The sequence below is a fragment of the Aegilops tauschii genome, chromosome 4 (genome assembly GCF_002575655.3).
Source record: "Aegilops tauschii subsp. strangulata cultivar AL8/78 chromosome 4, Aet v6.0, whole genome shotgun sequence".
Classification (NCBI taxonomy): domain Eukaryota; kingdom Viridiplantae; phylum Streptophyta; class Magnoliopsida; order Poales; family Poaceae; genus Aegilops; species Aegilops tauschii.
In genome coordinates, this window is record NC_053038.3 from 417823497 (window position 1) to 417836223 (window position 12727).

A 12727-nucleotide genomic window follows, 5' to 3' on the forward strand; every position below is an offset into this window, starting at 1 on the left:
TCCTTAGGAGCACATGCATAAAGACTTCCCGGCTTTCATCGACAAGGTCAAAGCCGGCTCCGGCAGGGGAGCAGCGATATCGGCGCGTCGATGGCTCATTATGCCGCTATTAGTGGTCGTTTGGTGGCCTCGAAATCTCGATGCAATTTTTATTAAGTTTGAGATGCTTTGTACTTTCGGTGAACTTTTATAATATATCCAACCCTTTCCGGAAAAGATGCCAACTATTTATAAAAAGCACATGCTAAAAATTCTTAAATTTAACTACATGGCAAAAAAGGTCATAGTAAAAAAGAAGAAACCAACAAAAACAATACAGTGGTCCAAAATGGAGACAAGGAAAGATCATACATGGCATTGCATATCATAATTGAAAAAAGACGTACAAGGAATTTGCCATGCTTTATATTGTTTTCAAAAACATAGAAATCACACACAGGGAATTGCTATGATAATAAATAAATAAAATTGACATGTTATTAAAAATAAATTTGCCATGTGAAAAAGTAGAAAAACATTTCCGAAATTGCCATGAATAAGTGATAAATTTCCATGTGAGTATTACAAAAAGACTCAAAATTGACATGTTTGGAAGACAACAATGTTATTAATTTGCCATAGGACCAAGAGAAAATTTATCTAAAATTGGCCATGTGTACAAAGCAACTAGACACGTCAACATTACAATAAATTTTTAAATTTGCAATTTGACAAGTTCAAAAATTAAAAACTAAATCATGTACATTTTTTTAATTTTTTGCCATATATCTAAAACAAAAACTTAAAAAGAACGTAAGATTTCCATTTCACCTTTCTTCCCACCACCCCTTCGTCTAACCTTTCATATATATGATAATCAATCACCTTAATTTACTTACGTTCTGAACCAATTGCACTTTAGTTTACTTACCAAACTTCTAATCAAAATAAAAAATAATTCACGGTCAGAATTTGATGAGCATTTATTTACAGAATCGCATTATTATTGACAAGTAAATCACAAGCTAACATGTTAGAATATTAATATCCTGTTGCAACGCATGAGCATTGTTCTAGTAAAAAGAAGAAAAAAAGAGAGGAGAAACTAGGACCCAATACCAAGTCTCCCGGGTGGAGGCTTGAGGCACTAGCCAATGCAATGGACAGGTATGTTTGGATAGGATGGAGTTCGAGCCGCTTTTGTGTTCTACGAACAAGTTTCACAGCTGACGTGTCACCTGTTCCCCGCTCCAAGATTCGTGCGACGCATCAGACGCTCAATGAGGCATTCATGCGGGGCAGCGAGATTTATGACATTCCCGATAACCTTTTTTTTAGATTAATAACATTCTTTTTTGAGAAATATTGTCTCAAAGGTTTGACTGGAGAAGAGATCCGAATTACCGTCCCCGTGCTTTCAGCAAATAAATCCATCCTAATCCGTTTTCGTTTCATCCAATTCGTTCGAGCAATCGTTCGTCACAAAAATAAAAAAGCGATCGAGGTCATTGCCGAAGGCTGGGCCGATCGCTGTTTCGCCGCTCTCGTGCAGTGCCGGTTGCAGTTGGTGCGTCCGCGATGGTGACGGCGAATCTGCAGCGTTCCCTCGCCGTGCCCCCTTCCATCAGGGCTTCTCCCTCGCCGATCGCCAGCGGCGCTGCCGTCGTGCAGGAAGGCAATGGCAGGGACCTGGAGTCGGCGGAGCAACTGGTGCTCGACCTCTGCGACCCCGCGCTGCGCGAGCACGCCCTCTTGGTCATCTCTAAGGTTCCGTCACGTGCACTGCCCTTCTAGGGTTTTAGCGCCTGCTAGCTATTGTTGTATATATATAATCGATTTGCTCGCACTATGCGCAAGGGCATCGTTACGGGAACAAATCTATTTGCTTATAGATTAGCTCAAGCACACTGTCAACTTTATATTGTGTCTACACTTATATAGATGTAGAGTTGCTAGGGTATGAAAATCAATTTATGCATTCATCGCCAATACGGTTGTTTTGATGAGCTAGTTTTATAAATCTTAACTTACTAACAAGTAGTTTATCAACTGCTCTTTTGTAGCTAATTCAGAACAATTATGCTCAACTTTCCCCTAAAAACTTATGCTGAACTAAGAACTTGCAGATTAATTGCATGCTCAGTCTAACAGCTAATGCATTTTGTGAGGCAATACTATTTCTTATAAGTAAACCAGCCCAATAACTCTTTCCAGAAAAAGGAGATTTTTCAAGATGCGTTGGCCCCGCTATTGTGGCACTCGTTTGGTACTATTGCTGCTCTACTTCAGGTATATATTTTTAATCATTTGTCCTCTATGTTTATGGCATGCTTAAATTAAGAATTGTTAGGAGCTAGGGTTCTGCCGATTCTAGGGCGGAGATTGTAGAGGAAAGATGGAGGAAGACGAGGACAAGGGCGCGGCGGCCGGCGGCTGGGCGCCGTCCTTGCGTCGTGGAGAAGAGGCGGCGGCGGCGCAAGAGGCGGCTAGGGTTAGGTCTCCCGGCTCCCTAAGAGAAGCCGAGCAAATAATGATTACTTCTTGTTTGATTAGATCGATATATCTCCTCTCCTTATATAGAGAGGTTTACTTGACTCCTAAGCAAACGACCCTAATAACGATAAGATAATTGGGCTAAGCCCCTAATAACAATAAGATAACTTGGGCCACAACCCACTGGGCTAAGCCCCTAATATGCCGGTCATAACACTTCTCCCCGCCTGCACAAACAGCTCGTCCTCGAGCTGTAAGGTGGGGAAGCGCTGGCTGAACTCCTCGAGGTGATCAACCAGCGTCAAACACCTTCGCGACAGCTGGGGCGGCCAGGTCGGCGGCGACGGCGTCCTCCTCAATGTAGTCTGCAGCCTCCAGGTAGAAGAGTCGCGGGCAGACGTGGCCGGCCGTGTAGGGCTCGTCGCAGTTGAAGCACAACCCTTGGCGGCGACGCTCGAGTAGCTCGGCCGAGGTGAGCCGGTGGAATGGGCGCGCCGCGGAAGCCTGAGCAGGCCGACCCTGCACGGGAACATCCGGCCAGGGTAGCGGCCCGAGACGGTGATGCCTGCTGGATGGCCACCGCGCGACGCTCGAACGCGCGGGCGTAGTACATGGCCGTCTGGAGATCCTGGGGTCCCCGAAGCACCACGTCCACGCGGATGTGATCTAGAAGTCCACCGACGAAGAGGTCGGCCCGCTGCTGCGCCGTCACGCCCGACGCGTGGCATGCCAGGGCCTGGAAACGGTCGGCGAAGTCCTGAACCGTGGAGGTGAAGGGAAGGCGTCCGAGTTCCGCCAGCCGGCTCCCGCGTATCGGCGGCCCGAAGCCAAGGAGGCATAGCTCGCGAAAGCGCTCCCATGGGGGCATGCCGCCCTCGTCTTGCTCGAGGGCGTAGTACCACGTCTGTGCGGCGCCCCGAAGATGATATGAGGCGAGCCAGGTGCGTTCCGACGCGAGCGTGCGTTTCCCCCGAAAGAATTGCTCACACAGGTTGAGCTAGTTGAGGGGGTCCTCGGCGCCGTCGTAGGTGGCGAAGTCGAGCTTGGCGAAGCGCAGCGGTGTCTGAGCATGACCGCCGTGAGCGTACGGCTCGGCGGTACGGAGCAGCGAAGAGGATGGCGTCGGTCCGGTGTGCACAGGTGGTCCTCTGGGAAGCGGTGGCCCGGCGCAGCCAGTGTGGAAACCCGTAGAGCCGGAGGGCGCCGGTTGGTCCGCGACCATGGTGTAGACTGGCGGCGGTGACGTCCCGGCCAACCAGGCCGGAAGCTGGGACGGAGAGGGCGGGAACCGCACTTGCTGAATCGGCACGCCCGCCGACGCGGTTGTATTCAGCCCGGTGCTGGGTGGCGGAGGCGCCTGTAGCGGCAGCTGCTGCGGCATGGAAACGGCGGAGGCCGCGGCCGGCCATTGAGGCTAGAGCGGGGCGGTGGCGGGGGCTGGCTGGTGGCTGCAGCTGCAGCGGCCCGACCAGCGCCGCGGTGGCCCCTTGGTGCGGCGGCTGCCAGGGCGGCGGCGGCGGTAGCTGCAGCTGTGGCTGTAGCAGCCCGACGAGCGCGGCGGAGGCCGCCGGGTGCGGGGGCTGCCACGGCAGCAGCATCGGCTCGGTGGCGATGGTTGGTGACGCGGCCGGCGGCAGATCCCCTGGACGGCTGTGACGAGATCGTTGAGGACGCCGGTCATTTCCGCCGGGGAGTAAACCAGCGGCACGGTGGAGGGTGGTGGCAGCGGACCCGTGGAGGGGGCGGCGACTGGCCGGTGGAGGCGCTGGCGGTGGAGCCCAGCGGCGCCGTGGAGAGGATCGGCGGCGGTGCGGTGGTGGTGGGCAGCGGCGGGATTGGTGGTGGTGCAGACATGGTCGAAACCGAGCTACCTGATACCAAGGTGTTAGGAGCTAGGGTTCTGCCGGTTCTAGGGCGGAGATTGTAGGGGAAAGATGGAGGAAGACGAGGACGAGGGCGCGGCGGCCGGCGGCTGGGCGCCGTCCTTCCGTCGTGGAGAAGAGGCGGCGGAGGCGCAAGAGGCGGCTAGGGTTAGGTCTCCCGTCTCCCTAAGGGAAGCCGAGCAAATAATGATTGCTTCTTGCTTGGTTAGATTGATACATCTCCTCTCCTTATATAGAGAGGTTTACTTGACTACTAAGCAAACGACCCTAATAACGATAAGATAATTGGGCTAAGCCCCTAATAATAATTAATAAGATAACTTGGGCCACAACTCACTGGGCTAAGCCCCTAATATGCTGGTCATAACAAGAATAAAAAAAGAATGAGAAGCTTTGAGCATACTTATTCTTAATTTTTTTTTATGAATTGATGATCTGTTCCTGAAAATGTGTGTGTACTTTATTTCTTCTGTTATGTCCTTCAAACTTGCCGAGGTTTCAACTAAGCTTCTAACTTGCTATATTTTGGCAATCTGGAAACAAATACAGGAAATTGTGTCGATCTATCCTGCACTTGATCCTCCAACTTTATCACCAGGTGCATCAAACCGAGCCTGCAACGCACTTGCACTCTTTCAGGTACATTTTGATTTTTTTTAAGAAAAGAGAAGTTCAGGATAAAGAAGAAAGTTTTGTTGTTGTCTTGGATACTAAGAAAAAGCAGAACCGGGAAGTCCATTCTGTTTATAAGGTTCTAAGCTAAGAAACGCTATTCTTATCTTGGGCTCATATATGAGCCAAATAACTAGAAGTTCACGATCAATTAAATCTCTAAGTTCCTAAATTCTTTATAAAAAGCGATCCATGTAGAGAACAAGCCAAAACACACATACGTAAAATTCAGTAAAATTTAAAATCAGTTATGATCTGGGCTTAATTTAACATAGAAAATTCAGCGATTTTTCCTTAGCTCGCAGAATATCATTTTCTTAACAAGATATATGTGTGTGATCTATTCTCTACATGCTTGGCTCTTTTTCACAATTTTCTGAAAGTCATGGTATGTTTCTTCCCTAAATTACCATATTGGGTTCATATGAACCCAAAATCAGAAAATCCGTTCTGAGGATTGATCCCTTTAAGTTGGTTAAGTTGATGTGTCTAAGTTTTATTCTTTTTCATTTTAAATCCTTTTGCAGTGTATTGCATCACACCCCAAGACAAGGATGCTTTTCTTGAACGGTAAACAAGCACATCCTTTAGCTTATAAAAGTTGTTGTACACTCTGGAAGTGCACTGCCTCCAACCCACACCCCAACTATTTGTAATGTTTTTTCTATATTATTCTTGCTAGCTATTCACTTACTGTCTTCTTCGGTTTTTTTTCCAGCTAATATTCCAATCTTCATGTATCCCTTCATGATTACGAAAACCAACACAAGACCTCTTGAGCACTTGCGGCTTGCCAGCTTGGGTGTTATAGGTGCTCTTGTTAAGGTAACCTACATATGGAAGTTTACATGAATTAGTAAATTCATTATAATGTATATCCAACTCTGGATAGGAGTACTAATTCTGTAATACCGTGTCAATGGATATTCATGTTGTTATTATTCCAAACTTGGCCATTGGAACTAAAAAGATGGGGCTTCCTTATGTGGAAGGAAAACATAACTAATCTTAGAACTTGATTATAAGAGCAGGTGATGATTGTATCTGCATGTGTTCATCAATACTATGCAAGTGAAAATCTAACTGATTTACCTTGTGATACATGCAGACCAATGATCCTGGAGTTGTCGAGTTTCTGCTGAGAACTGAAATAATTCCTCCGTGCCTGTTTTGCATGGAGAACGGCCATGAGCTGTCAAAAACCGTATGTACCTAGCATCTCAGTCCTCACCTACAACAATCCTCATTTTCTGATCGCTCTATAGATCTAGCACTAGCAAAGGTGAAACTTCTTTAATGTTTTTTGTCTGAAGGGTATATGGAACATTACACTACCATCAGTTCACGTTTTGATCAGGTCCAGAATGTAAGCTAGACCGTACATTATCCTTAGTATCTTGTCCCAAACCAGGCTTGTTCTAGTGGGATCCTAAACCCACCTTACAGTTAATAAATCCAATGGATGGATTATCGTAAGAGGCCTCAAAAGAAGTTCTTTGGTAATCCAGCAACTATTCTTGCTGCTAATTTCAGTATCTGACGATTATAAGGTTTTATCAGTTACCACTTGAACCTGACGATTTATAACGTTGTCGAAATGTAAATATGCCAACTTTGCTGTGACATCTCTCACTGTATAAACCACACAAGTTGAACATGAACTTAAGATTTGTTCAGGCTTTCTAGGTCGAATTCGAAGTTGAATTCTAGGCAACAAGTTTATACTTCTAAACAAGCACCGCCGTCAACTTCAGTTACACTGATTTAGTAAAGTTTATATGCAGGTGGCTACCTTCATTGTCCAAAGGATTATCTCTGATGATCTTGGATTGCGTTACATGTGCACCAACGCTGAGCGTCTGCTTGCTGTGGTCCAGATTTTAGCGCAGATGGTAAATTCTGAGCGTCTGCTTGCTGTGGCCTCTGTTCAGCGTGATCCCGCAAAGTTGGTCAAGCACGTTATCCGGTGTTTTCACGGGTTATCAGCTGATGCCAGGTTCGTGCTTCCATCTGTGTGTTACATGATGATTCTCCGTCTATGTTTGATTGACATGCACCAATTTTATCCTTTGCCAATCATGCGCAGGGCATGCGCTGCATTGCAAATCATCCTCCCTGACGTGTTGAAAGATGGGATGGTCGATACGTACCTTGTTGTGAGTCATGTTAACCCGTTTGTCATTACCTTTCCATTATCATCACAAAAATGACAAGTCTGGAGCTAAAATTTTAAAAATATATGTTGTGAAAAACACAGGATGACCTTGCAACAAGGCGCTGCCTCCAGCAACTGCTGCATAATGTGAAAGTGGGAGGCGTGGGAGGAGCTCCTCAGCCAGGCCTGGATCACATGATGGGGATTTTAACAATTTAGCTAGTTGTTGCAATTCACGGTATGATACCTTGTATATTCTGTGAGTTGAAAGTAGGTTTTTGCCATGTCAGATCAACATTTTTAAGAAGAAAAGAAAGACGACTTGGTCATGCTCCAATGCTCGTCCCTTTTATCTATGTGGGGCCCTTCAATTCTGATCAAGGCATGTATATCTAATTTAGGCAGCATTACATTCAAGTAAACATTAGAAGTTTAGTCCCTAAAATGAAGGTACGATCGCTCGTTCCTTCCGAAACTTCTTCGCCGTCGCTGTTTTAGCCCCAAGTGGATCGCTCGGCTTGCTCTGCTTCTTTCTACGGCAAGCACGCGAGTGTTGATTAATGGCTCACCAGGGGATCAGTTCTGGCATGCCCGTGGGCTACGTCAAGGGGATCCCATGCTCCCCTCATGTTCGTAGTGGTTACGGATGTTCTGACGGCCTTGTTCAGGAAGGCGGAAGATGCGCAGCTGTTTGATTCTTTCGCGCCTTGGGGTATTGGAGTATTAATCTACCGGTGAGGAGACCTTATCTTTCCTGTTACCATTTGGGTTAATCTTGATCCAGTTATCTGATTGCTACCGATATGCCGGTGGACTGATTCTGAGGTTTGCTACCACATTGGTGATTACTGATTAGTGATGGAGAAATCTTACTGCTAATGATAGCTCGGTGCTTCCAGGAATTAAGGAAAAGTAGTCGCTGCACCCAAGTTCATTGCACCCTCGATGAACAAAAATAAAATAAAAAAAGCAAAAACTCTGAATTAAAGGCGAAACTAAAACTAAAAATATGTATCTAGGAGTAAAATGGATTTTCTTTTCCTTTACAAAATGGTTCATCATGCAAACAAATGACAAAGGTTCATATAATTACTTGTCAGTAACAACGCGGCAAGTGTTGTAAAAGCAACCTCATCAGCAGATTTTATTGTGTGGATCCGCTTCGAGCAAGTTTGTCAAGGTTCGTGGATCACCATGCATGATTGGCGCGAGTTTTGCATAAAGTTAGCTCAATGAGAATGAGGTGAGCTCTAATTGACTTTGGGGCTACATGCATAGCCTCTCCAACAAAGACGTAGAGACCAAACTCGAAGTTTGGGATAATTATGTTGTATTTGATCTAGGCTTTTTACTTACTTATTTGTTCTTCTTTGGTGCTAGAGCTATCTAATTTGCTTGTTGCCTCAGTTTTAGTTGCTCCACTATTGCGAAGATTAAAGTTTGACAATCTCTTACCTGCCTCTTCTCTTCTAACTGGTAGACCTTAGATCTTTCACTCCATTAGTAGTGTCGGGGTCAACGATAGCTAGCTGTGACTTAGAGGTAAGGGCATCTCCAACGCTGACTCCCAAACCGGACACCGCATTTGCCCACGGACGGGGAGTAGGGGGGGGGGGGGGGGGCAATCCGCGGACACGGGTGTGGGAGGCGGCCATCCAAAGTTGTCCGTATATGTCTGATTACATTTTGGAAGAATTGTAATGAAAATGAACAAATATGGTGCATATTCAAATGCACCGGACGATTTTCTTCATACTTGTATAATTTTTATATAAAATCGGATGCTTTTCATATAAATGGATAAATTCATTACATTTAGACATATTTCAACTAGATCAGACTCCAAACCTAGCCTAAAATGACCGTCGGTGCCTGTTCCTCGTCTTCGGACGACCATGAGCCCCGAAAAATGAAGCTCCGACTCCCCCGCAACCATGAGCCCCGACAACTGAAGCTATCCACCTCCACGTCACCGGCAAGCGGCTAATTGGCCGACGATGTTGAGCTCACCAAGCTTGGGTTCAACGTGAGGGGAGGAACGGTGGCCTTCATGGGATGCAAGTATCGGCGACCTCCCATGCGCTCCTCTTCTTCACTGCCGGCGGCGCCCGCACATGTGATGGCTTCGTGGTCGTGGCAGCGAGGCGCGCCCAAGCTCGCGACCACGTATTCGTCCTCGCTCTTGCAGAAAACCTCATCCGCTGCCTCGCTGAACCAAGGTTGTCAGAATCGCGATTCTGTTATACGATTCTACAACTTTACGATCCAAACTAACCCCTATGATTCTACGATTTTAGTTCATAGAATCTGCGTTTCTACGATCCTGATAGTGAAGATTCTACGATTTGCGATCCTACCATCAGAGCTCCGATCCGATTCAAAATCGCGATTCTGACAACCTTGCGCTGAACTCCCTGTAGGCAGCTTCTAACTCTGCCTAACGCTGGCGGTACCGCCAGCGGTCACGGTGGATGTCGCGGACGGTGAGATAGGTGTCCACGTCCTATGAGATCACCGTGCCGGCGGCGAGTTGCTCCTCCGCGTGCCGATGCTTGACGAGGAGGCGAAGGTTGTATTCCTGGTCAGATTGCGCCTGCCGGAACAAGGTCTGCCGCTCAGCCAACACCATTTCGGTGTTGTGAGCACGGGCCTCACGCATGGTGATGCTGATGGTGATGCTGGCATGGACTGGCGAGGAGGGTGGCACTAACTCGTCGTCGACCGCGTCCTCCATTGGGAAGTTGGCAGAGCCGGCCTACGTTTGCCTACCGGCCTGCCAGTCGTCAGCAATGGCGGCGATCTCCCGTTTTTGCTCGGATGAGATGCTATCCCAAATGGCTTTGGAGCTCGAGGAGGCCATGGCGGGCTTGGTGCTGAGAGGAGGAAGGGAGCGGAGGATGATGGATGCGGCTATGGCCGGGCCTGCGATTTATATAGCGGGCAGATTAATGGTGATTAATGGTGGGCGGTAGACAGACGGACGGGTGGCGTCGGCTGGCCGTTCCTTGGCAACCGTACATATGTTTAATGTGTTGGGGAATGTAGTAATTTCAAAAAAATTCCTACGCACACGCAAGATCATGGTGATGCATAACAACGAGAGGGGAGAGTGTTGTCCACGTACCCTCGTAGACCGTAAGCGGAAGCGTTATGAGAACGCGGTTGATGTAGTCGTGCGTCTTCATGATCTGACCGATCCAAGTACCGAACGTACGGCACCTCCGAGTTTAGCACACGTTGAGCTCGTTGACGTCCCACGAACTCCGATCCAGTAGAGCTTCACGGGAGAGTTCTGGCAGCACGACGGCGTGATGACGATGATGATGTTGCTACCGACGCAGGGCTTCGCCTAAGCACCGTTACAATATGACCGAGGTGGATTATGGTGGAGGGGGCACCGCACATGGCTAAAAGATCAACTGATCAACTTGTGTGTCTATGGGGTGCCACCCTCCCCCGTATATAAAGGAGTGGAGGAGGGGGAGGGCCGGCCCTCTCTAGGCGCGCCCCAAGGGGAGTCCTACTCCCACCGGGAGTAGGATTCCCCCCCTTCCAAGAGGAGGAGTAGGAGGGAAGGAAGGAGGAGAGAGGGGGAAGGAAAAAGGGGGGCGCCGCCCCCTTCCTTGTCCAATTTGGACTAGGGGGGAGGGGGCGCGCGGCCTGCCCTGGCCGCCCCTCCTCTTCTCCACTAAGGCCCATAAGGCCCATTATACTCCCCGGGGGGTTCCGGTAACCCCCCGGCACTCCGGTATTTGTCCAAACTTGCCCGGAACCTTTCTGAAGTCCAAACATAGTCGTCCAATATATCGATCTTTATGTCTCGACCATTTCGAGACTCCTCTTCATGCCCGTGATCATATCCGGGACTCCGAACTACCTTCGGTACATCAAAACATAAAAAATCATAATACCAATCGTCACAGAACTTTAAGCGTGCGGACCCTACGGGTTCGAGAACTATGTAGACATGACCAAGACACGTCTCCGGTCAATAACCAATAGCGGAACCTGGATGCTCATATTGGCTCCTACATATTTTACGAAGATCTTTATCGGTCAAACCGCATAACAACATACGTTGTTCCCTTTGTCATCGGTATGTTACTTGCCCGAGATTTGATCGTTGGTATCTCAATACCTAGTTCAATCTCATTACCGGCAAGTCTCTTTACTCGTTCCGTAATACATCATCCCGCAACTAACTCATTAGTTGCATTGCTTGCAAGGCTTATAATGATGTGCATTACCGAGAGGGCCCAGAGATACCTCTCCGACAACCGGAGTGACAAATCCTAATCTTGATCTATGCCAACTCAACAAGTACCACCGGAGACACCTGTAGAGCACCTTTGTAATCACTCAGTTACGTCGTGACGTTTGGTAGCACACAAAGTGTTCCTCCGGTATTCGGGAGTTGCATAATCTCATAGTCATAGGAACATGTATAAGTCATTAAGAAAGCAATAGCAATATACTGAACGATCAAATGCTAAGCTAACGGAATGGGTCAAGTCAATCACATCATTCTCTAATGATGTGATCCCATTAATCAAATGACAACTCATGTCTATGGTTAGGAAACTTAACCATCTTTGATTCAACGAGCTAGTCAAGTAGAGGCATACTAGTGACACTCTGTTTGTCTATGTATTCACACATGTACTATGTTTCCGGTTAATACAATTCTAGCATGAATAATAAACATTTATCATGATATAAGGAAATATAAATAACAACTTTATTATTGCCTCTAGGGCATATTTCCTTCAGCCTCCCACTTGCACTAGAGTCAATAATCTAGTTCACATCGCCATGTGATTTAACACCAATAGTTCACATCACCATGTGATTAATATCCATAGTTCACATCGCCATGTGGCCAACACTCAAAAGGTTTACTAGAGTCAGTAATCTAGTTCACATCGCCATGTGATTAACACCCAAAGAGTACTAAGGTGTGATCATGTTTGCTTGTGAGAGAATTTTAGTCAACGGGTCTGCCAAATTCAGATCCGTATGTATTTTGCAAATTTCTATGTCTACAATGCTCTGCACGGGGCTACATTAGCTAATTGCTCCCAATTTCAATATGTATCCAGATTGAGACTTAGAGTCATCTGGATCAGTGTCAAAACTTGCATCGACGTAACCCTTTACGACGAACCTTTTGTCACCTCCATAATCGAGAAACATATCCTTATTCTACTAAGGATAATTTTGACCGCTGTTCAGTGATCTACTTCTAGATCACTATTGTACTCCCTTGCCAAACTCAGTATAGGGTATACAATAGATCTGGTACACAGCATGGCATACTTTATAGAACCTATGGCTGAGGCATAGGGAATGACTTTCATTCTCTTTCTATCTTCTGCCGTGGTCTGGCTTTGAGTCTTACTCAATTTCACACCTTGTAACACAGGCAAGAACTCTTTCTTTGACTGTTCCATTTTGAACTACTTCAAAATCTTGTCAAGGTATGTACTCATTGAAAAAACTTATCAAGCGTCTTGATCTATCTCTATAGATCTTGATGCTCAATATG

General features: G+C 47.0%; 1 protein-coding gene across 1 annotated transcript; it reads left to right on the forward strand.

The window, feature by feature from the left end:
• Positions 1-1557: 1557 nt before the first annotated feature.
• LOC109780896 (uncharacterized) lies at positions 1558-7538 on the forward strand. Its single transcript, XM_020339490.2, has 9 exons — positions 1558-1746; positions 2194-2268; positions 4905-4994; positions 5555-5597; positions 5746-5852; positions 6136-6231; positions 6812-7023; positions 7114-7183; positions 7285-7538. The coding sequence occupies exons 1-9, from the start codon at positions 1558-1560 to the stop codon at positions 7399-7401; spliced, it is 999 nt and encodes a 332-aa protein (XP_020195079.1). The 3' UTR covers positions 7402-7538.
• The last annotated feature ends 5189 nt before the right edge of the window (positions 7539-12727 follow it).